At 42.8% G+C, this 24,651-nt stretch overlaps 1 protein-coding gene across 2 annotated transcripts; it reads right to left on the reverse strand.

Moving 5' to 3' along the window:
- Positions 1-221: 221 nt before the first annotated feature.
- On the reverse strand, positions 222-24,361 carry Mki67 (marker of proliferation Ki-67). Of its 2 annotated transcripts, XM_050137314.1 has the most exons (14): positions 24,079-24,361; positions 21,942-22,020; positions 21,738-21,853; positions 19,520-19,586; positions 18,085-18,127; positions 16,509-17,486; positions 14,978-15,153; positions 13,896-14,157; positions 13,689-13,807; positions 13,416-13,587; positions 11,383-11,538; positions 4,580-10,572; positions 3,571-3,993; positions 222-557 (listed from the first exon to the last, which is right to left on the reverse strand). In XM_050137314.1, the coding sequence occupies exons 1-14, from the start codon at positions 24,285-24,287 to the stop codon at positions 501-503; spliced, it is 8,850 nt and encodes a 2,949-aa protein (XP_049993271.1). In that variant the 5' UTR covers positions 24,288-24,361; the 3' UTR covers positions 222-500. The 2 variants fall into 2 exon arrangements, with proteins under 2 accessions (XP_049993271.1, XP_049993272.1); XM_050137315.1 differs by lacking the exon at positions 16,509-17,486 and having other exon boundaries at positions 24,079-24,360.
- Positions 24,362-24,651: the final 290 nt, after the last annotated feature.

A 24,651-nucleotide genomic window follows, 5' to 3' on the forward strand; every position in this document is an offset into this window, starting at 1 on the left:
CCAAACGATCAAGCCAACTCATACAAATGACCAATGATCAGACTACAAACCAAACGCTCCATTGTATAGTTATCCTGTGGAAGCTTCACTGCTATAACCACACAAGTAATGTATACTGAGAATCTGGCCAGTGGAGGGACACAGGACTTCTGCCTTTGCCATTGACCGAGGACACAAGCAGATGATATGATGGTGTAGTTGCACAGAGACCACAGGAGGCAGTCAACTTCAAAGCTTTATTGTACAGGATAGAGGGCCACACTTCAGCCTGCCCACCTCCAAACTTTTAAATTGCTATTGCTCTGAGATCCTGGCGACCTCCTTCATGATCTCCACTGGAGTTTGAAGAGAATATAACCATAAAGTTCAAAGCTTCCTTTCTTAAACACAGGCAGTATATTATATTACAGTTTATCTTTACATTGAAGATAAAAACTACATTGGAATTTATCATTAAGCTAAATTTATTTTTTCTTCTTAAATGTCTTTGCTACATACTTTTAACTATTCTTGTGACTTCTTGTCCTTAATTTTGTGGTGTATACAATGTCTTCATCCTGTATGGGAAGAGAAACACAACTCCTAAATAATGTAAAGAAACAATTTTTGTGACCAGTTTAACTCTACAAACCCCCAGTTCTTACTAGGTGTCATTCAGGTCTTCCAATCTAAAAATTAATTTTGAGGGATGGAGAGATGGCTAAGTAGCTACAGGTTTTTTTTTTTTTTTTTTTTTTTGCAGAGGACGTAAGTTCAATTCCCAGCACCCACATGATGGCTCATAACCATCCAGGGAATTGGATGCACTGTTCTGACTGCTGCAAGCAGGCAAGTGATTCACATACATACAGACAAAACACTCACTACACATTTGAAAAAAAGAACCTAAAAGTGTTTTTTAAAAATAAATAATAATTAAAGTTGGAAACAAGTTTTACAATGCTTACCTTAAAGCTGTTTTCTCCTAAATATTTCCTTATTTAGCTTTTTAAACTTAAATTTTGTGCTCTTTCATAAGTTTCTAACATATATTACATGGTTCACTAGTTAGAAAGCATCAAAAACTGAATCTGAAAGTGGCCTGGATGAAAACTTAAAGAATCTTAAAGATAGCTTCCCACAGACAGAAGACAGTCACTATGTCCTGAGTTCTCCTATGAGGCTGCAAGAGTATATAGTGAGTCACTGGGTGGTGGTGGCACATGCTTTTAATCCCAGCACCTGGGAGGCAGGGGCAGGCGGATCTCTGTGAGTTCAAGGCCAGGCTGGTCTACAAGAGCTAGTTCCAGGATAGGCTCCAAAAGCTACAGAAAAACCCTGTCTCGAAACCCCCCCACCCTACCCTCCCAAAAAAGAGTATAGTGAGTCTTCTAAGGCAGTAGGGAGAGCTACCTGATAGGGATCAAATCTACAGAAAGCAAAAGATGCCAACAGCCACTCAGAGCAAATGAACAGAAATCCTTGTACTGATAAACATTAAGACACACCCAGCACAAATTAGGAAAAGTCAAGGTTGATGCTGGGTATACTTTAGAAGCAGTTTTATGGGTGATCATGAACAGTAAGAAAAAGAGACAAAACAGGAACTCTAGAAGTATGAGGTTCAACATGGAAAGAAGACCTTGGTATGTATGTGAATGCTGCTGAATTCTTGAAGACAGTGACAGGTAGCTGCTAACATGGGTTGACTGTACACATGATAGAAAAGCACACACATCAGGTGAGAGGCTTGTTCCTCTAACACTCTGGCAGCATGGGCCCCTGGAAAATACATACACCCCACATATGCAGTTTCTGCATCTATGGACACACAGAAGCACATGACTGGAAGATAGCAAAGAGTGCAGCCCCGGAAAAAACTTAGCATGTGTAGAGTCCTCTGGGTGCTTGGAGGTGAGGAGAAGAGGCCTGAGTGCCTATGACATGATGACCTAGCCTGATCACCTTCAGGGCTTGGCAGCTGTGTTCAGGATCATCCAAGGAAAGACTGGTGGCTTTTACTCCTTCCATTTCATTCTGACAAAACACTACTTTCAAAATTATGAATATGTGCTTATAGTTCCTATTTAGAGTGAGAACATGAAATGCTGAAATGCACTGTTAACCCTATAGGGCTGAGGGGAAGTGCTGTGGGACAATGGTCTGTAACCTGTCAATTATATTTTAAATAAATGCTGTTTGGCCAGTAGCCAGGCAGGAAGTATAGGCGGAACAACCAGACAGGAAGTAGAGGCAGATCAATGAGAACAGGTAATTCTGGGAAGAAGGAAGTCAGAGTCTGCAGTTGTAACCCAGCCAAAGAAGTAAGATGTGACTGCCTCACTGAATAAAGTACCAAGCCACATAGCTAGCATAGACAAGAATAATGGGCTAATATAAGTTATAAGAGTTAATAAAAAGCCTGAGCTAATGGGCCAATCAGTTTATAACTAATGTAGACCTCTGTGTGATTTCTTTGGGACTTAACGATTGCTGGAACCTGGCAGGACAGAAGCCCCCAACAACAGAGAGCAACTGCATATCACTCCCACAAAAGCAACTGCCCACCCTATCTTTAACTTTTCCTAGAATACAATGTAACCATAACACTACCTGACAATACATAAGTACTTACAGTCCATTAGTTTAGATTCTGTGTGGTAAAATGACATACTCCCTACTGAATAAAATTTACCTACTTCTATTTGCCTAGGAGACAGCCAGTTCTGGGTTTATTCTGCCTTTTTTTTTTTAAACTAGACTTATTCATTTTAATCTGAGTGGTTTGCCTTCATGTATATATGTGGACCATGTGCTTGTTTGGTGCTCAAGATCAGAAAACATCAGATCCCCTGAGCATAAAATTACAGGTGGTTATGTGTCACAAGAGTCCTGAGAATTATATCTGGTTCCTCTGAAAGAATAGTCAGTGCTCTTAACTGTTCAGCCAACTCATCAGCCCCTATTCAGCTGTTTTAAAGGACGACTTTGGAGGTCTAGGCCACCTGTGTTTTAGTTAAGTGTTGCTGACCTAAAGAGGCTGAAGAGTCATCTGTAACCATGATAAGCACCATTACAAGCACCAGAGAGTGACACTGGATGAATGCACAGCTCTTCTGGAATAAAATCTTCCATAAGATAACTCACTATTCAGAGTGGAATAACCAAAACACACAAGAAAGTAGGTGGTTGCACTCAAGAACAATGGCAATGGGTTTTTGATCCTACTGCACGTACTGGCTTTGTGGGAGCCTAGGCAGTTTGGATGCTCACCTTACTACACCTGGATGAAGGTGGGTGGTCCTTGGACTTCCCACAGGGCAGGGACCCTGATTGATCTTTGGGCTGACGAGGGAGGGGGACTTGTTTGGGAAAGGGGGAGGGAAATGGGAGGCAGTGGCGGAGAAGAGACAGAAATCTTCAATAAATAAATTAATTAATTAAAAAAAAAAGAAAGTAGGTGGTTTGGATGATGGCTTCTCCCACTAGCATAGCTGGGAGCTGCTGGCATGTTCTGATTTGCCTTTGCAACCTGGGCATAAAAATCAGAAGATTCCCAGTCTTGCAGAATGTGAAACAAAAGGGGCTTACCTTTTTTGGAACTTTTATATCTTTCTTGGCACCCCGAGTTACTTTTGGGTTAGGTTCACTGTCCAAAGTGGCTCCAGTTTTTCTGGCTCTCAAAGACCTGGCATCTAAATCTCCAGAGATTCCTTTCTCTTTCTGCGTCTTCAAGATTTTTGCACCAGTCTCACTTGTTTTCTCCTCTGCTGCACGAGGCTGGGGAATCTCACTCTGTCCTCCAGACCTTAAGCACGTTCTTTTCCCACTGACTTTGCCCCTAGATGTAGACTTCTTGGCTCCATCATCTGTGTTCTGCAGCTCTGTCTCCTGGGAGCTCTTCATGGTCTTCTCGTTTGTCTTCATCCCATCCTTCTCTGTAGATGCACCAACCTTGGGCCTTGGATGTTTTTCACTGGTTTTCTTTCGGTATCTGGAGGGCAGAGGCAATTTCTAAGAGAATGAGAAGACAATCACAAGACGAGTTAAATCTCAAGATCCATTAGGAAAAAATAAAAAAGTAAACTAAAGGACCACAAATTTCATGTTGATTAATTTACCAAGAGTCATCTAAGATATTTAAGACAATGCCTCAGCTACATTGTTCCTATGGAAAAAAATCATCTCTGATAAATTATAATTTCAGGGTGACAATCATATCAAAATACTTCAGTTCACACTATTGAAGAATGCCCATCATACAGGCAGTAAATGAGTTTCTGGTTTTTTAAAGACAACCAAGGAACAAGGGCCTGAAATCTTTGATGGATGCCATTCCTTCTCAAGGATGTATATTCCAACCTTAACACTTGTGTTCTTATTAGAAAGAATACTGTCATACACAGAACTATACTGCCCACCTGTTTTTTTCAAACTGAAGATACATGCAATTCATTTAGTCCCTGACAACTACTACAGCCACTTTTCCAGGCAGGGAAACTCTTAAGGCATTAGTCTATTCCTTGTGCAAATCCCCAAAGGACATGAATACATCTGTGAATAAGCCCTGCTGTGCACCCACTATGTCCATCCCCATCACCTGATCTGGAGGGGTTGAGTTGTCTACTTGGGCTTCCTCTTCTGTTTTCATGACATTGCTAATCTGCTCTTCCACTGGTTCAGTTTTGCTTGACATGATTCTCAGGTGTTTCATCTTCACAGGCTCAGGTGACACGTGCCTCTTGCTGGGAGCAGCCCTCTGTTTCTTAGGTGCAGGTTTCTCATCTATTGCTTCCTGCTTTGAGGTCACAGAGCACAACCCCCTGGTTCTTGGACCGCCTCCACCTCTTGCAGACTTCCTCTTGGGGGACAGAAAAGTATTGCTTTTGCTTTGTGATTCTGCAGGGTCTCTGGTATCCACCGACATTTCCACAGTTTCCACAGTGTCCTCTTTAGAGGCCCTTAGCACTCTTCTGCTTGTTCTCAGAGGTTTTATGGGGTCTGGCATTTGCTGTATCATGCTCTTAAGGGTACTGGTGTCATGCCTTAGTTTCTCAGTGTGCTCTGATATTTGAATTAATTTTTTGGAGTCCTCATTCTTATGTGCCCTTAGCTGCCTCCTGCTGCCAGTTACATTGGCAACTGTTTCTAATTGCTGTTCTCCAGACTCTTTTGAAGCTTGGGTGTCTTTGTCATCAATTTCAGGGACCTTGCGGGATCGTGTAGTTTGCCTTGATGTTGGCACTGTCTTCTTCACTACTGAAGGTTCTTGGTCCACCTCTATTTTCCTGCGTCTTGTCCTAAGATGTCTTGGTGAGGTCTGGAGGTTGTCTGCTTGCTCTGGCACCCTTCTGGGTCTTTCATCACTTGCTAATTCCTCAGTGTGACCTGGAATTTGGACTGGTTCTATGGGTCCAGTGACTTCCAGGGTCTTTTCCCTGGGTACCCTCTGTGGCCTCTTGCTGACAGGCACACTTGCTACTGGGTCAATCTTCCGCTTTGTAGACTCCTTAAGCTCTTCAACATTTCCACTATCACTCATGGGCTCTTTGAGTGTATTCCTGGTTACCCTGCCTCGTGGCTTTCTCTGAGCTGTGGGCTCTTCTTTCACACCTACTTTGCACAGTGGTATTCTGAGCTGCCTCTTTGAGGATGCTGAGCTTTCCTTTTCTTCTGGTTGTGGAAATTCACAAGATATTCTTGTGGCTGTTTCCTCTTGGATGCTGGGCAGCTCCTTCAAGGGTTGGGTCTTCTCCTTAAGTGTCCTTGGTTGCCTCCTCCTACTGGTTAAAATAACAGCTGGGTCTTGTTTCTGCATTGAAGATTCCTTAAATTCTTTGACATCTTTGTTGTCACCCACAGGCTCTTTGTACGTGTTTCTGGTTTCCCGCAACACTCTTGTAGTCTTTCTTTGTGCTAGAGGCTCTTTCATCACACCCACTCTCCTGAGTCTTCTTCCTGTCTGTGTTTCTGAAGTTTCATCCACAGGCTCTGGAGATTTGCTGGGCATCTTTGTGGTTTTGTCAACAATCACTGGCTCCACTGCCACGCTTGGAGTTTGGTAGAGCTCTTGGAACTCAGACAGATCCTCTCGGGTCTGTGCCTTTTCTGCTCGTGCAACTCGTTGCCTCTTGCTGCTGGGCACACTGACTGCTGTGTCCAATTTCCGTTTTACAGATTGCTTCCTTGTTCTAATGCCCTTGTCTTCACATTCAGGATCTCTAGATATGTCCATGATTTCCTCTGACATTTGCGGAAGCATTCTGTCTCCTGATAGTTCACCTTTCACATGAACTTTCATCCGTCTAGTTCTGGACTGTCTCTGTGAGGTTACTGAAGTGTTTATTGGCTCTGGTGGCAGAGATCTGTGGGGCATTTTTGTGAGCTTATCACCTGCCAATGAATCCTTGTCATGGCTTGGTGTTTGGAAGAGCTCCTGGAGACCAGAGAAGTCTTCTGGGAACTGGGACTTTTTCTTACACGCCCCTTGCTGCCTCTTGCTGCTAGTTACACTCACTGCTGGGTTTAATATCTGAGCTGCAGATTCCTTTAAATCTTTGGTTCCTGTGACATCATTTTCTGAAAGTCTGAGTACATGCATGTCTTCCTTTGCTGAACACGTTCGTTTATTCAGCGGAGAGAGTTGTTCTCTCACATCCACCTTACCAAAACCTGTCTTGGACAGTCTCTTTGTGCTTGCTGGGGTTCTGACTGGCTCTGCTTGTAGAGATTCCAAAGACACCATTGTAGTTTCCCCAACAGTTACTGGGTCACTGGTACCAGCTGGAGTTTGGAAGAGTTCCTGAAAGCCATCCAGGTCTTCTAGGGGTTGAGCCCTCATCTTAGGTGTCCGTGACCTTCTCTTAGATCCTGCTGAATTCTCTGTGAAATCCAGTTTCTGCTTTGGAGTTTCCACAAGGGCTGTGGTAACATTCTCTTCGAGCACTGGTGCTGTGGGTGTATGTGAGGTTCTGCCTGGTGACTTTGTTCGTTTTGCAAGTGTTGAAAGCTCTTCTCTCACATCCGCATTACCAAGACCTGCCTTGGACAGTCTCTTTGTGCTTGCTGGGGTTCTGATATGTGTTGGTTGTAGAGATTCCAAAGACACCATTGTAGTTTCCCCAACAGTTACTGGGTCACTGGTACCAGCTGGAGTTTGGAAGAGTTCTTGGAAGCCATCCAGGTCTTCTAAGGGTTGAGCCCTCATCTTAGGTGTCCGTGACCTTCTCTTAGATCCTGCTGAATTCTCTGTGAAATCCAGTTTCTGCTTTGGAGTTTCCACAAGGGCTCTGGTATCATTCTCTTCTAGCTCTGGTGCTGTGAGTATGTGTGCGGTTCTGCCTGGCGACTTTGTTCGTTTTTCAACTGTTGAAAGCTTTTTTCTCTCATCTGCCTTATCAAGACCTGCCTTGGACAGTCTCTTTGTGCTTGCTGGGGTTTTGACTGGTTCTGGTTGTGAAGATTCCAAAGACACCTTTGTAATTTTGTCAATAGTCACTAGGTTACTGTCACCAGCTGGAGTTTGGAAGAGTTCTTGGAAGCCATCCAGGTCTTCTAGGGGTTGAGCCCTCATCTTAGGTGTCCGCGACCTTCTCTTAGATCCTGCTGAATTCGCTGTGAAATCCAGTTTCTGCTTTGGAGTTTCCACAAAGGCTGTGGTATCATTCTCTTCGAGCACTGGTGCTATGGCTATGTGCGAGGCTCTGCCTAGTGACTTTGTTCGTTTCCCAAGTGCTGAAAGCTCTTCTCTCTCATCCGCCTTATCAAGACCTGCCTTGGACAGTCTCTTTGTGCTTGTTGGGGTTCTGAAATGTTCTGAAGATTCCAAAGACATTTTTGTAGTTTCATGAAGAGTCACTGAGTCTTTATGACTAGCTGGTGTTCGGAAGAGTTCCTGAAGATCAAATATGTCTTCTGGGGACTGAGACCTTTTCTTATGTGTCCCTCGCTGCTTCTTGCTGCCAGTTACATTTACTGATGGGCCTAGTGTGAGAATTCTGGATTCCTCCAGATCCTTGTTCTCTCTCCCATCATCTTCTTGAAGTCTGGATGTGTGTACAATCTCCCCTACAGCAAACCCAAGCATATTCACTGAGGAGATCTCTTCTCTCATATGCTCTTTTCCAAGACTTGTCTTGGCTAGTCTCTTTGATGTTTGTAAGGTTCTAACAATCCCTGGTTGTGGAGATCTCAACGACATACTTGTTCTTTTGTTACCAATTTCTGGATCAGTGCTGTGGCCTGGTGTTTGGAAGAGTTCTTGGATGCCATCAAGGTCTTCCAGAGGTAGAGCTTTTACCTTAGGTGCTCTTCTCTGCCTTGTAAACTCAATTACACTTACTGCAGTCTCTAGTTTCTCCTTTGAAGTCTTCCTAATTGCTTGTATTCCTTCACCCATTTGTACTGATGCTGTGGGGGCTTTGCCTGGTGACTGCTTCTGGAGAGCTGAAAGTTCTTCTGTCACATCTGTTTTCCCGAGACTGATCTTGGGCAGACTCTTTCTGCTGGTGTGGTTTCTAAGTGGTCCTGACTGTGGAGATTTGGTGGGCATTTTTAAAGTTTCACCAATAGCCAGTGAATCCTTAGAATGGCCTGGTGTTTGGAAAAGCTGTTGGAAACCACTCAGGTCTTCCAGGCATGGTGTCTTCTCCTTAGATGCACGTCGTAGCCTCTTGCTGCTAGGCAAACTAGCTGCTGAATCCAGTTTCCGCTTTGCAGATTGCTTTGGTGCTCTAATGACATTGCTATCATTTGATACTTGGAGTGTGTCTACGGCCTTTTCTATTTGTTGGCATTTCTCTGATTCTGAAAATTCTTCTTTCACTTCCATTTTACCCATACTTGCCCTGGACTGTCTCTTTATGCTTCTTAGGGTTATGACAGGATCTGGTTGTGGAGAATTAAAGGCCATTCTTTTGGTTTTGCCAACAACCAATGGGTCTGGTGTTTGGAAGAGCTCCTGGCAATCAGGAAGGTCTTCTAGAGACTGGCCCTCTTTCTTGGATGTTCTAGACTGTTTCTTAGACCCTGTTAAATTTCCTAAAGACACCAGTTTCTTACTTGAAGTTTCCATAATTTCTTTTATTCCTTTTTCCTGCTGCCCTGCTGATGTGGGTGTGCGTGAGGCTCTGCCTGGCGACTTTGTTCGTTTCCCAAGTGTTGAAAGCTCTTCTCTCAAATCCGCATTACCAAGACCTGCCTTGGACAGTCTCTTTGTGCTTGCTGGGGTTCTGACTGATTCTGGTTGTGGAGATTCCAAAGACACCATTGTAGTTTCCTCAACAGTTACTGGGTCACTGGTACCAGCTGGAGTTTGGAAGAGTTCTTGGAAGCCATCCAGGTCTTCTAGGGGTTGAGCCCTCATCTTAGGTGTCCGTGACCTTCTCTTAGATCCTGCTGAATTCTCTGTGAAATCCAGTTTCTGCTTTGGAGTTTCCACAAAGGATGTGGTATCATTCTCTTCTAGCTCTGATGCTATGGGTGTGTGTGAGGTTCTGCCTGGAGACTTTGTTCGTTTCCCAAGTGTTGAAAGCTCTTCTCTCACATCTCCCTTACCAAGACCTGTCTTAGACAGTCTCTTAATGCTTGCTGGGGTTCTGGCCAGTTCTGGAAATTCTGGATATGGTGATTTATTGGACATTTTTGTGATTTTGTCACCAGGGACCGGTGATAGAAAGAGTTCATGGAAACCAGTCAGGTCTTGCATGGGCTGAGCCTTCTCTTTAGCTTTTCCTGCCGGCTTCTTGCTACCAGTTACAGTTAGGTCAAGCATTCGATTTTCAGATTCCTTCACAGCTTTAATTCCACCGTGTGCAAGTTCTGGAACTTTGGGAGTATGCCTGGTTCCTCCTGACATGTGCACAAACTTCTTTTGTTCAGAGTGTTCTTCTTTCATGTCGACTTTCCTCCCAGATGTGCTGTGCCATGGTTTTGTGCTTGTTTTGGTGTCATCTGTTGTAGGTTGTGGGGTTTTGCAAAGGACTTTGTCCGCTTTCTGTTTTGTAGCTCTTTGACCATCACTTATTGGTGTACTTTGTTTGTGCATGGATTCCTCTGGTTTTTCTGTGGTTCCCTTTTCTTGATTAAATAGTTCCTCAGCACAGGCTGCTGTTTGAGTGACCATCTGACTTCCTATTAAGTCTTTCGCTGGCTTCTGCTTCCTGGCACTTGATCTCATAGCTGATGTTTTTTCTGGATCTTCTTTAAATTCAACACTTTCCTTGAATCTTTGTGAACACTTTTCACTGTCCTGTACCTGTTGATCCACTTCTTGTCCTTGCAGTGATGTCTTCCTTAAGTATCTTACCATGATGCCCTGGTCAAGGTCTGCCTCTGTGCTTTCATTCATACTTTCTGCAAGTGTATGTCTGAGTTCTCTAGACCTTCGTAACTTCCTTTCACTGGACACTGTCTTCAGAGGCTCTGTCACAGAGCCGGGAGTCTTCTTTTCAAGGTGAGTAATGTTTTGGACATTCTCAGGAGTTTGCACAGTGTTTCCATTTTTGATGCTTCTCCGTCTTAAAGTAGGACTTGCAGAATATTTATCAGACGGTTCCTTTGCTGCATTCTGAGTACTGGAGAGCGCATTTTCTCCTGTAGGTAACACAATATAATTATACAATAAACATATTCTTTTCACCATCTAAGGTCTACTGAGCATTTTATCTTTAGGAAGTGTATAAGAACAAATAATTTTGTTTCTTATATAACAAGCTACTAGATGATCTAACAACTGTTCTATAATGTTATTTGATGATAAAGCAGGGCCATTGCAAAGTGTCTTCTAAAAGCTGCCATGACATGTGATGTGGATCTGAATACAGACAATTTTTGTTCTGAAGCATCAGAAAGTTATTTATTGTCTTGATTCACTAATGAAGTAACAGGTTCTATTGTGTATGTTTAGGGTCCATTATCAAACTCTATATGTAATCAACAATGACCTTCTCATCCTCCTGCCTCCACCTCCCAAGTACTGGGATTATAGGCATCACCACACCAAGTTTTTGAAGGAACTAAGAACTGAACCCAGATTTTCCTGCATGTCAGGCAAGCACTCTACCAATTGAGTATCTCTATCCTTGCAGTAATTCTTCATTTGTGTAATTATATATGACAGGTCAAGTGTACTATTTGTGCTTCCACCTTTTAACAAAGAAGTTAAAACCACACAGACATCATTTCAACTTATTAACTGAGTCAGTAGTTCTTTCTACAAAGCTAGGTCAGTAACTAGTGACAGCAGTAACTGCTGAAAAACAGAACAGAGAAGATGGAAATTTCTGGCATTTCACCAGAAAAAGCTATTGTAAAGAATACAGTACTGTCAAAACAAAGCAAAACAAAAGCATCTTAAAGTTCCCATTCAAAAGTATAAAAGTGGTAACAGACAAATAAACGAACCCAAAATTTCTGAGGTGAAAGGCAGAGGTTTGTCTCCTGAATTAGTTACTTGAAACTGTTTTTCAGGTAAATTCTCTGAATTGGAGAGAATGGAGCCCATGTCATTCATCTGCTGCTGCTTCTCCTTCACTGGAGTCTTGAACATTTCAGTTAGTCCTGATAAAGGAAAATATTGAAACCATGGCTTACATTATCCCATTCCTCATACAGGACAAGTTAGATGACAGAGAAGCTCTCGGATTCTAGGTATGTATCATCTCATTAAAATAAGGATTTTGTTAACATGCTCATTTAAAAATGGGGGGGCAATGAGAAGACAAATATATCCAGTTCATTTAACCCTCTCCTATGAAAAAGGAAGCCAAGTGATTTAGTTGACCACTGTGGTCTTCTAAACTAGTTCCCAAAAATAAGTCCTGGCAAGGGGACAAAAGCTGGATATGGGCACCTCTTTTCAGGAGATATTCGCCAAGAATTCACAACCTAAGGGCCTTGTTCTATGCTCAAGAAATCCTAGGTTTCTCAGGATCTAAATCTTATATACAAGTAATATGTGCCCACATTTTAGAATATTGACAGAACATTGACCATTTTCAGTGCTATCAAGAACACGCACACACATGCACACACCTTAAGTGCTATTCCCATTCACTTTAAAACAAAAAGGCAGCAGTGACATAACTCAATATGAATGATTAAACTTTCTGAAAAGTTAATGTGCCATGCTCCTGTCTTGTGGCTAACACAGAATGAGAAGTTGAGTTGGCACTCACCACAGAATGGGTCTGGGAACCACTGAGGTCCCATCCACACTAGTCTGTTAAGCAAGTCTTTTTCCATAGCCTTCTGTGTCTTACTTGAAATACTTGAAAGGGTTTACTTTCTATTGTTTTAAAATGGAAGTTGCCAAGCCAGGCATAGTATCATTAAGAAGGTAGGAGCAGGCAGATATCTGTGGGTTTGAAGCCAGCCTGGTTAGTTAAGACTCTGTTCCAAGAAAAAAGGAAAAGGGTATGTGTGTGTATAGGGGGTGGGTGGGTGGGGTGGCGCTGTCTACACCAAGGGATGAGAATTGTCTGACTCTAAGAATGGGTCTAGGAGAAAGGATCATTTAAGACAATCCATTGTCTCAGGAATAGTATATTTAAAATCTTATTTATCTTTGAGTTTTTTAAATAATATATATATATTTTTTCATCACACACTCATAATTTATAATTGCATAATACACTTAGTTACTTTTTTTGCTTGTTTTTTTATTTTTATAAAGATAAATGAATTGATCCAAATACAGTTCTTTTAGGGGATACTCACAACCATTATACACTGAGGTGTTTGGTCATTTTCAATTCCTAATCTGCAAGAAATAAAAATAAAATTCTACCTGTTCAGTTCAAATATTCTCTTCCAAATTGTACAACTAGAAACTATCACATATCAAGGAACCTGAAATAAATCTGCTTTCTTGAGAGTAAGTCTAAGCAGCCAGTCACACTTTCACTGCTACTAAAGCAGAGTGGAAATAGTTCAATTATCAATGGCTCCAAAGGATTTTCTTATATGGCTTCCTCTTAGCAAGCAGTTAAGCTCTGTAGAAAGAAAATGAATCTTGAAGAAGCATTAATATTGCTCTAAACCAACCGATTCCCTGTGGTCAGCTATCATCAGTGCAACTCCTCTAGAAGTTAGTAAGAGTCCTTTGCCCTCACACCACAAAACACCTTTCCATTTTCTATACGCATGCGGCTCACCAGAGGGTATGAACTTGAGATTTCCATCCCTGTTTCCTGTAGGACACAGAACCCCCAAATAGACAGAGACCTGCCCTCTACTTCTAATCCACTTCATCTTTGATTATGATACCAGAAAGCTAGCTCAACTGTAGTCACATTCACTGCTGCTGAGCTCCCAGCTGTGGTTCTCTGGTGGCTGTAAGGGGTAGGGTGGGATGGGGTGAAGATAACCACCACTAAGGAAGTCACAAACAGAAGGGCCAAGAAGGCTGTGACTACAGGCATTCAGGTTGTGTTTACCTGACAGATCTTCACTGAAGTCAATTTTTTGGTTTAACATCAAATTGTTCAGCATTTTGTAGGGCCGAGCAGGCATGCTTACTTTTTCAATCTGAGCTCTTCCTATTACAATGGTACAGGGAGAGTTTGCATGGCCTGTGCTAAACTGATTGTGAAGGCTGCTTGTAGGTTTCTGTAGACAAAAACGAGAAAGATAAAATATCACAGCATGAACAATAAATATATGCTTAAGACAATTGAGAATAAAAGTGGTACATGGCTGGAACACTGTACCTTGGGAGTATTAGGTCTTCTTTGTCTTTTGCTCGCCTGCTTTTGAGGAACATGTTTTACAACTTTTGTCTGTGTTTGTTTCGTGCCAAGTTTTACAACATCTGCCCATGATTTTGCAACTGTCAAAAAGAAAATAGGGTGAAACTTTTCAAAACTCAGCATGAAAAAAAATTGAGCTTGAAATATTTTACCTAGGACATCACTAACCAATCAAGTTGGCTTCAGAAGCACCACTCCTTCTTTTGGAGGAAATCATCTGTAAAATGTCATGCTGACTTCGGCTGATAGATGCTCTCTTGGCAGGCAGGTTGCCACTCTTCCTGCTTGCTTTCTTGGGAGTGTCTGTCTGAGGTAAGGATTCGCTGCCACTGGAAGCGGGTGCACTCCTGCCTGATCTGCGTCTTTGATCATTTGGGCTTGGTAGAGTTATTCCAGGAGACTCTTGTTTCCCTGGTGACTGAGGTCGTACCTAATAAGGCAGAATTGTTTATGAGAAACCTGACCATGAGGCAACGTCTCTGTAGTGTCTATTAGAAACCTTTACAACAAACCATGTAGCTTTTAAAGACCGTCTTTTTTCAAGGATAAGAAAGGGCCAATTGTCCCATTCATTTAAGCAAAGGAAGGTAACATACGCATTGGAGACGTTTGAACTGAGGTATTTCTGGTAGATAGAAATGGGGACATCACTCAGTAGAACAACGCACTCTGATTTCAGCCCAGTCAACAACAGCCCCAAGGTCTGCATAGAAGAGACTACTCACTTCTGTGAGGTGGGACTTCAAGGTAGGAAAGGATTAAGCAGGCCTACTAGGCCTTTTGGGACTAACAGAATAAAGCTGACCAAAGCCCTTTTAGGAAATTGAGCTATGCAGCCATACCAAGGAAAGGCAATAAAACATAGGGCCAAATGTCTAAGGAGCTGAACGTGCAGAAGAGAGATATTTTAACAAAGATTATCTCTCCTGCAACCTCAATGCCCTTATACTTCCAGAAGAAAACAAAATACTTGTGATTACATATGCTGCTGTCTTCAGATTCTTTTAAATGGTATCAGTGTGACCCAGGAAATTATATGGCCTTGTGGGTGTATCAGTTTTCAAAGGGAAAGTGTCCAGTATACCACCTCACCTCCCATATGGTTAGAGCCCATATGGTTGTTTCTGAGCATACAGTAAGTGGTAGAAAAAAGGGTCTCAATTGCCATTCTACCTCTGCCTGGATTTTGGATGGAATGTGGACAATCTGTGAGCCACGAGGTATAAACACAATGTGACTGTTCAGCTTACCTTGATAATTTTCTTCAGGACTGATGGAGTGTGAGGGGCAAGTGACTTCCTCTTGGTCGGCGTTTCTCCTCTTTTGAGTGGTGTATTAGGAGGCAAGTTTTCATCAAATAACTCGGGTCTCAGATGACCACCAAAGGATACACGTCTTCTTTTCAAAGACATTCCCTCACTCTTGTCTGAAGTAAGGAATACAAACATGAAAAGAGCAATATAAACGACATGCCAGGACTTAGGATTTAATTCAAATTAGCATTAGAAAGTAAGGCTTTGAGGAGATACTGAAACATGGCACCCTTATTCGTAAAACTGATGAAAGAAGAGCATCCTCAGAAGTCCCTAAAAGACCTCAAGAGAAACCAGATGCATTACACTTCAACTGGACAGAACCAGGGTTCTCCTTAAAACAGGAAATTGCATATGAAATAGCTTAAGAAAGGTATCTGCACCAGAGGAATCAGACCCTGAGCAATGGTCTGAGGAAACTCAGTAAGACATAAATATTTAGGCCAGACAAGACTTGCTTTATGAGTAAACTATATGAGTAGGAAAAAAATCTCTAGGTAGTGCCTTTGGACAGTTCATGCAACCCAAACCCCATTATACAACTTCGTAAGCAGTCTACATAAACCCCTTGTCCAGGACAGACACTCCATTATAAAGCTCAATGGAATACTGGCTGTTGGGTGCAAGTGTCACTGAGGGATAGCCACACCAATGGCCACCAGCAGAAACTATTCCTAATATAAAGGTTGTGGTATTGAAGTCTGGAGACATTTTATTTCTGTAAGCCAGCATGAAACAGGTATATAGGAAGATGCTACAAGGTTACTCATTATGTAGCCTTGGGTTGTCAGTTCTCCTTTGTAACAGAGATAAAGAGAAAGCTTTTTCTAAGTGATGAAATGGCTCAGCAGGTAAGGGTGCTTTGCTGCCAAGCCTAAGGACCTCAGGGTCATCCCTAGGACCAATATGGCCCATGGTGGAAGGAGAGAACTGACCCCTACGAGCTGTCTTCAGACTCCTGCACAAGATCATAGCACATGCTTACACTCCCTTTCCCCCATATACAAACAAGTAAATGATATAAAAATTTAAAAACAAAATGTTAATGTCTTGGAAGCATGTAGAACTTTGCTGGTGTAGAAACCTGAGTCCATTCGGTGTCTATAATAAAATGCTTGTAACAGACAGAAAAGATTGTGAACATCCAAGGGCTACTATGTTCAATGATGGTCGAAGGACTGCTCCTGATTTATTCCCAAGAACCAGTCTCACAAAATACAACTGGTATTCAGAACCAGGCAGTAAGTAAAAAGCCGTTATGATTATACCCCTTACTTTGTAAAAGAAAACCACATTTTTCCTGACGTGGTTCCTGTGTATGGTTCCCCCCTAAACTAGCTAGCTACACCACCTCTGTTATCACTCCTTATAAAAGGCAGTCTTCAGTACCCATCACCTTGTTAACTCATAACATATAGGAAAGATATTAACCAATTAGGGAAAGTAGATCTACAGTTAAACAACTTACTAATGGAGTCACCAAAATTGCTGATATCAACGGAACTAAGACCAGGTAGCCCAGAGTAAATTTGCCTAGCTGCTGTGGCCAATTTCTCAGGCTTGCTGAAGGAATCCTTTGGAGTTTTCTTTTCGTCTGAAGCAAGGTGATGAGTTGAAGAGAACTGGCTTTGTGTTTCTGTAGACAGCACTTCTATCTTTGCAGGAAGACTCTTCCTCTTTTTGCAAGAGATGTTTTCTGGTACACCTTCAACTTTCACTGGAGTTTGGTTTCTAGTTGCCAGCTTCCTAGGAGTGACTATCTTATAATCTGCCTTGGCACCTTCACTTTCATTCAGATTCACAGATTCTCTTCTGCCACTAACGTGGGACTCTTCATTCTTAAGTTGCTGTGAATCCCGCACAGGGGTCTTCCTTTCAGCTGTCTCAGCGAGCGAGAAGCTGGAACTCAGAGCCTCTGTGGAAGTCTGAAGAAGCCCCACAGCACTACTCTGGTCCTCAGTCCAGATCTTTCCTACTTTGGGTGAAGAGACTGCAGGACCAGGGATGCTTCCACTGGATTTTGCTCTTGACTTGCATGACACCAATAGCTTTGTCTCCCATGTTTCTTTTCCTGCTGCACATTCAGGTTGTGGTTCTGACTTCCTACGAGACTGTTTCTGTGATTTTATATTCAACTCTTCCTTCATTGACTGATAGAGTTTCTCAAAGGGAGATTCATGTTTCTTGCTGTTGCTAAGGCTCTGTGCAGGAGAAGACTTCAGTTCCCTGGAACTGCTCCCTGTAGCCCTGGACTTCTTAAAAAGAACATCAGAAGTGGGCTCTTCTGTGTTTCTGCCACTGTGCTGTTCTACATGCCCTGAAGAACAGGTATTGGATGGATCTTGGGTAATACTGTCCTTTGAACCACCTGAGGCAGAACTGTCTCCAGAGAGCCTCTTGGCATGCACCAAAGATCGTCTTGAAGTGGTTTTTGAAGTGCTGGCATCTTGGCAACAAATATGAAATAAGAAACAGAAGTTCAACATTTTCTCAATGACTAACATTTCTGGAATCCAGTACCTTATTTTAGATTGCCTTGTAACCTAGCTTTTCATTTAGTCGACAAACTACTTAATTCCCTTTTTTTTTTTTTTTTTTTTTTGGATTTGAGACAGGGTTTCTCTGTAGTTTTTGGTGCCTGTCCTGGAACTAGGCTGGCCTCGAAACCAAGAGATCCGCCTGCCTCTGCCTCCCAAATGCTGGAATTAAAGGCATGCACCACCACCACCCAGCTCCTACTTAATTCCTTACACTTGTCTTACAATGTTGTTTCCATCCAGAAAAAACACATTAGCTTTGAATAATGAGTGATGTAACACATCCCACCAACAACTCAAGATTAAATGGACAGCTAAAAAGGCAAGCACTAGGGAAGAAGTTACCCAGCTATCTGTCTGCTTTGGTTTGGCATGTTAAATGGAACCAGGCTCTTAAGAGTTTAGAAGACCAAGAATTTCATTCCTGTGTACCCATGATCCCACCCTTGCCAATGTCATAATGATCTGATACTGACATTCCCACAACAGAAACCAACCAATACCAACCAGGATCAGAGAAGCTAGCTCTTGAGGCTTGCTGCACCGGTTCCTATAATTGGGGAAGATAAGAATAGGAATTTAAGTGCCTTCTTAGTATGATCATCTTGAAACAACGAAGATATTCTTCTTATTAATTATATTCTTTAGCAAAGTGCTTCTTCATGACATTTAGATACTTGAGAAACAGACCCAAGTGACTTAAAAGTTCATGACCTAAACATTTCTTAGCAGACTTAAGAGCTTTCTTTTTTTTCAATTTTAAGGTTTATTATTTATTTATTTGTGTGTGTGTGGGTTTAGGCACATTTGTGTGGGTACCTGTGGAGGCAAGAACAAAATGTTGGATCCTATGTTAGCTGGAGTTACAGCCAGTTGTGAGTTGCCCAATGTAGGGGTCAAAAACTGAGCTTGGGCTCTTTGGAAGAGCAGAGAGCACTCAGTCTCTCTAAGCCATCTCTCCCGGTCCCCTCTCCTAGTACATTTTCTAGAATGTCTTCCAATATCACAGGAAGGAAGACAAAAAGTTAAAATTAAGTTCCTCCATCTGCTAAGTCACCACAGGCACAAAACTATAGATGCCATAGTTTCACCAGAAACTAGGAAGCTTCTTCAGCACTCAGTTTTCACGATGTAGTTATTTTAGACACACAGAGGTGGATAGGCTCAATGAATAGGAGACAAAATGAGTCATGAGCTGTATCTTTTATTCCTGTTAGGTCTCAAACCCAGGACAAATAGCCGAGGTGCCCGTCAAAGTGGAGGCTGGCTACCAGGTTCTCCCAGCATCCCTGTCTCTACCCATTACAAGATCCTTCTGGCTGGCATACCCTACCCACTACCCTAAACTTCTCTAGCCCAAGGGCTAGGCTGCCCTCCCAAGCTACTCTGGCCCCTATATAACTCAGCTGTTTTAGCTATGCTCTTGGCCCAAGCTGTCCCTCTTTTGTGGGAGGCTCTTTTCCCCTCCTCTTTCTCCTCACATGGCTCTGCTCAGGGCCATGTTCACTCTGGACTCTTCCAGAAATCTGTCTTTGCCTATGGTCTCAAATCTATACCTCTTCCACCATGCCTAGGAGCAGCCATATTCTTCCTTTTTTACATCTTTTTTTTTCCATTCAATTTCTGTGTATTCAGACTATTCTAACCACAGGCTTTTGTAAAATCACAACACAGTCTAGTGGAGTATAATATAAGACGAAGTTAGCACTCTGTTTTTGAGTAGCATAAATAAATAAATAAATAAATAAATAAATAAATAAAGTTTTAGTTAATTTTACTATGTTCATGATCAACTTATCTCCTTATTTTATTATCTATTTCTGCTATAATCAGAAGCCATTCTTGGCCACCAATTTAAGAGTGAGAAATCAGTTGTTAAAACATGTTTTAATGAGTTCCCATCCTGGTAAAGGAAGAGTCAAACCTGAGTGTCTCCCCTCACCTGTCCAAATGATTTTCCTGGAAATCCCGTTGATCTGCTTCCATCCTCATGATTTCCATTTTCATACCTACAACACAGAGAATCCGGCATAGGATTTGAACCTCCAGGTTCAGGCGTTATAGATAGAAACCATGGAACAAACTTTAGGCTTTGTTCCTAATATTACCTTAAGCCAAGAAATTGGTTTAGTTTAGGAAAAATTTTTATACTAAAAACTTACATAACAGAAAACTAACTACAAAGCATGTTTTAGAATTATGATCACTTCTTTTCCCAATCTCTCTGGAGGAAAGGCACATCTTAGGAAGATGGCATTAGATCATGGCAGATCTTTGTGGTCAGTTCATAGCCGAAACCATTTACTGTGTACAATGAAACTTTGGTACCTCAGAGAAGTAGCCTGATTTGACTTTAGTTGCTGTCTATGTAAGATCTAAAGACAGCTAGTATCTGGAACCCTCTCCCAAGTATCATCTTGTTGAACTAAGCCTTTTTTAAAGAGTCTAGTCAAATTAGAGACAAAGGACATTTTATGAGAACTTAAGGGTAAATCCATCAAGATATTGGATCTAAGATAATAGTATATTAAAAGACAAGATACTCAACAGCAGGTTCCCAGAAACAACAAAAGCCAGAAGAATTATAAGAGTTGAAATTAAGGGATAGAAAAGCTGTGCTATGTAAGCACTAATCAAAAGGAACTGAGTTCACTTGTATTTATCATCCAAAGGAATCCTAAAGCAAGATATAACAAGCCAGGCGTGATGGCACACGCCTTTAATCCCAGCACTCGGGAGGCAGAGGCAGGCGGATCTCTGTGAGTTTCAGACCAGCCTGGTCTACAGAGTAAGTTCTAGGACAGGCTCCAAAGCCACAGAGAAACCTCTGGCTCAAAAAACAAAAGCAAAAAAAAAAAAGTGACAAAAATAGAATCTATTTTAAACAACAAAGAATTCTGTGCACAATTTAGAATTATGTCCAGGCATATATAACCTGTGTAGCATCAAAAAATATAAATAAAACAAAAAGTGATAAAGAAATTAAAAAAAAAAAAAAACAAGTTCTCAGTGGGTGATTTCAAAATAGCTCTTAAACTATTAAGCAGGGAAATATAAAATAATTACTAATAATAGAGAATTTAACAGCTCTATAGTTAGAACAGTACATTCAGTAGCTGCAGAATACTATTTTCAAATACAGAAAGCGGGGAGGACATTTGATCACAAAGAAAGCCTTGACAAATTTCAAGTGGAAATCACTCAAATGCTCATCAAGAACAAATAAACTGTGAACACTCTTACACATTACTGCAAATATTGTGACTGTTAATGAAATGCCTATACCGTGAGAAGAAACAAGCCAAAGGCGCCCAACATGCTGCAAATCAAACACACACAGAGACAGACAATAGTACCAGTCAGGCACAAACACATGGAGTTTTACGTTATGGTGTTTAGAGGCCCGCCAGCAGGTAATATGACTCCAAAGATGCTTCTCTCTTACAGACACCATGTAAGAGAGAATAAGAGAAAAGAAATAGTGATTAAAGAGAGCGCAAAGAAACGTGTAGAAATGTCCCGTGACTTGGCGGTAGTGTATTAGTCTGCTAGGACTGCCACAATCACAACACAGACAGTGGCTTAAGTAACAGAAATGTAGAAATAAATGTGCTGCTCACGGTTCTGGCTGGAAGTCCAAGGTGTCTGCAGGGATGGCTTCCTCTGGGCCTCCTTGACCAGCAGCCCTCTTCCTGCCTCTTCACAGTGCTTCCCCTCTGTGTACTTGCTCACCTGGTAACTCTGGCTGCTAATCTTTTCTCATTATAATGACACCAGTCACGGGGTTAGGGCTTCAGCCCAATAGCCTCAGTTTAACATAATTGTTCTTTAAAGGCCCAAAAGCTGGGAATTTTAAGATGTGCCATCAATGCTAGAAAAGCAAAAACAGGAGGGCTCTTGGGCTTGGCTGTCTAGCCAGTCTAGCCTACTTTGTGATTAAAAAAGGACCCATATCCAGAGGACAACACCTAAGGTTGTCCTTTATTCTCCATAGGCACAGGTGCAAGTATCTGTACACACACACACACACACCACACATTCACCCCATGAGATATTCCCAACACCCATCAACACCAAAGAAGGACCACAGCTGGACTAGTACTAGTTCATGATTAAAGAGAACACAGCATTTAGAATTAACCCCATTAGTTTTCACCTACCTAAAAGATCGGTCAATGACTGTAATTATATCTCCATGCTTCAGCTGCACAGGCTCATCTACAGTAGCCCCATTTACTTGTGTTGGATTTGTGGAACTGAAATTATGCAAAATTGCCTACGAGCGGAGAGGAGAGGAAAATACTAAGGATTTGCTTAAAATCAAATCCAAAAGCTTTAAAAGTTGATTTCCAAAACCCACTTACCTGCCGGTCATTGATTTCAATTTTACAGTGCTTTTTTGACACTACAGGCAGTTGGATACGAATGTCACATTCAATACTCCTTAAAAAAAAAAAGGGGGGGAAGGTTTTTATGGGGTGTGTGCAACAACAACAACAAAAACCCCACCAACCTCAAATTAAAAAAAAAAAAACAGAATGTGACTAACACACTGAGACTGTAAGTGTAAGGACACAATGACACAGTACTGCCTAAGAAGCCATAAAGGATTATTAAAACTTCTAGTACTTCAGAATTATATTAGAAAACACTAGAACACATCATCAATCACCTTTCAAATAAATAGTTCTACTAGGCAGGGTGTGGTGATGGCGACACAAGCCTTCGACCCTTGCACTGGGTGGGTGGCAGCAGGAGGATCTCTACGAGTTCAAGGTCAGCCTGGTCTACTGAGCTAGTTCCAGGCCTGTCTGGGCTACACAGAGACAACAGAAACAGCTATACTTACAAGACACAAATAATGGAGCACATTACCAGTTTAGGAGAACTTTATAATTAATGTCTTTATATAACAATATGGGTATTTAAGAAAGGTACTAGCATAAAATGGTAATTAGTACCTCGGTTTCTTCATATACAAATGGCCTATACCAGTACCCATTTGCTATTCAGTCATAGTTGCGTCACTTGTATATGGGGCACAGTAAATCCGCATGAGTTTTTCACTATTGTTTAAAAACCACACCATGTTGACAGATTAAAATGTTCTCACATTACAAATAGTAATCCACAAAAACTGTCTTTCTAGAAAGCTAGCATTGTGGTGGCACTGTCAGACCGGTTTCCTATGAACCTCTAGGGCAGTGGTTCCCAACCTTCCTGATGCTGTGACCCTTTAATACAATTCCTCATGTGGTGGTGATCCCCAACTATAAAATTATTTTCATTGCTACTTCATAACTAATTTTGCTACTGTTATGAATAATAATGTAGATATCTGTGTTCTGATGGTCTTTTGGGTGGGGGGGGTCGCAAACCACAGGTTGAGAATGGCTGCCCAGGAGTGTAAGTGTATTACTTCCTATAAATACCACACAATCAAACATCAATTGTTTTCAGAATTTTTAAAACTTGCATACAGTATATTTAATTAATATTGCAAAATAATCAAAATGAATGACACTTGTGACAAGAATATTTTTTTCTTTTGAACAACAAGAAGCTATGGTAAGTGACAGCATCCTTAACTGTCAAGAAAATGTAGGCTTTGGTTATCAAAACACAAGGCAGAGAGACTATATCTTAGATTCCAGTTTTATTGAGCAGAAAAGATGACGACAACGACACTCAATACTTCTTAACCTAAATACTACAGACGTAAACCAAAGAATTCCTCAACGCCCTGTTCACCGTCAAACACACCAAGTCTCTGTTTCTACAGACATAAACCAAAGAATTCCTCAACGCCCTGTTCACCTTCAAACACACCAAGTCTCTGTTTCCTCACTCAGCGATACTAGCTACAGACACCTCTCCCAGGGTGACAAGAGGTCACCAGACTTTGTCAAATGTCTCCCCGAGAACCACCATTCTCCCTTGAACCCCAAATCCAAATCTCCATCTTCCTGCTGGACACTCACCCTATGTGACTGACTGATCTTAAGTGTCAGGCACCATATGGAACCGTGGGGACGTAATCAGTAACAAGGCAGCCCTTGCCTCGGAGTTTAGTCTACCGCGAAGCAGACGAACAAAAATCTGAAAACTAGTCACCAATCCGCACGGTGTTAGGAAAGACGAGCTTTCCTTTCACCTTCTCGGGTAACATTTAAAAATCGGCAGAATGAGCCGTAAGGGTCACACTTGGCAGAAGTGGCAACGCAAGCAACAGCTTGGGAGGCCTCAGGGCAGAGCGTTATTATCCGACCAGCAGGGGAAGAGACGGGGGAAATTCTCCCGGAGCACCCGAGCAGCGCGGGAGCGGCGGGGCACCGACGTCAGCTTGGCGTCCACCGAATGTAAAACCCGGGTTCCATTTGGGAAGCTCCCGGTACCCGAATATGACTTCCGAACACCCTACAGGGCCAGCCCGGTCAAGCGCGAAGGGCGACAGGGCCGCGGCCCGGGATCACCTAGGTTCCTCCGCGCGCGCGCGCTCACCTTCCGAACAGGCAGGAGCTGAGGGTCAGCGGGAAGTGTGCGCCGTCGCCGCCGCTCCGCTTGATGGTGACCAGGCGAGCCGAGGACGCCATGGCGCGCCCGGCCGTCAGTCTGAGACGAGCGACTGCGGCCGAGGACCGAGTGGCCTCTCGGTGAAGCTCGCTGTGCGCCCCCGGCCGGGACCGCTCCTCAGCGGGTCCAGTCCGCATCAGAGCCGTCGGCTCCTCAGCCGCGGAGATCCCACCGCGGCCACCCGCGCCCCTCGCTCCGCCCCGACCCGCACACCCGCCGCCCGCCGCCCGCCGAGTGCCCTCCTAGGAAGTTCCGCGCCAAGTCTGCCCGCCGCGCCCGCCCGATTCAAACGAAAACGGCGGTTCAAAATTTGGCGCTAAGTGCTGCGATTGGGCCAGACGGCGCAGCGGGAGACCAATGGGAAGGGTGACATGAGAGGGGGCGGAGCCGGAGGTGGAGGCCAGGCTGCGGCAGGGTGGGTGGGGCGGAGCCGGACGGGTGGGCGTGGTCAAGATGCAAGGCCGACCAGGCTGGAGTCCCCGCTGTGGGCGTGGTGCGGAA

The sequence above is a fragment of the Alexandromys fortis genome, unplaced genomic scaffold, assembly GCF_014885135.2.
Source record: "Alexandromys fortis isolate MF-2015 unplaced genomic scaffold, M_Fortis_MF-2015_v1.1 scaffold_3, whole genome shotgun sequence".
Lineage (NCBI taxonomy): Eukaryota > Metazoa > Chordata > Mammalia > Rodentia > Cricetidae > Alexandromys > Alexandromys fortis.

Coding starts and splice junctions, on each gene's coding strand:
- Mki67 (XM_050137314.1), bottom strand. CDS start 24,287: ATGCGGACTGGACCCGCTGAGGAGCGGTCCCGGCCGGGGGCGCACAGC. Junction 19,587..21,737: donor GTCATTGACCGATCTTTTAG/GTAGGTGAAAAC, acceptor TCTGTGTTGTAG/GTATGAAAATGGAAATCATG. Junction 13,588..13,688: donor GAAGACCTAATACTCCCAAG/GTACAGTGTTCC, acceptor TTTTGTCTACAG/AAACCTACAAGCAGCCTTCA.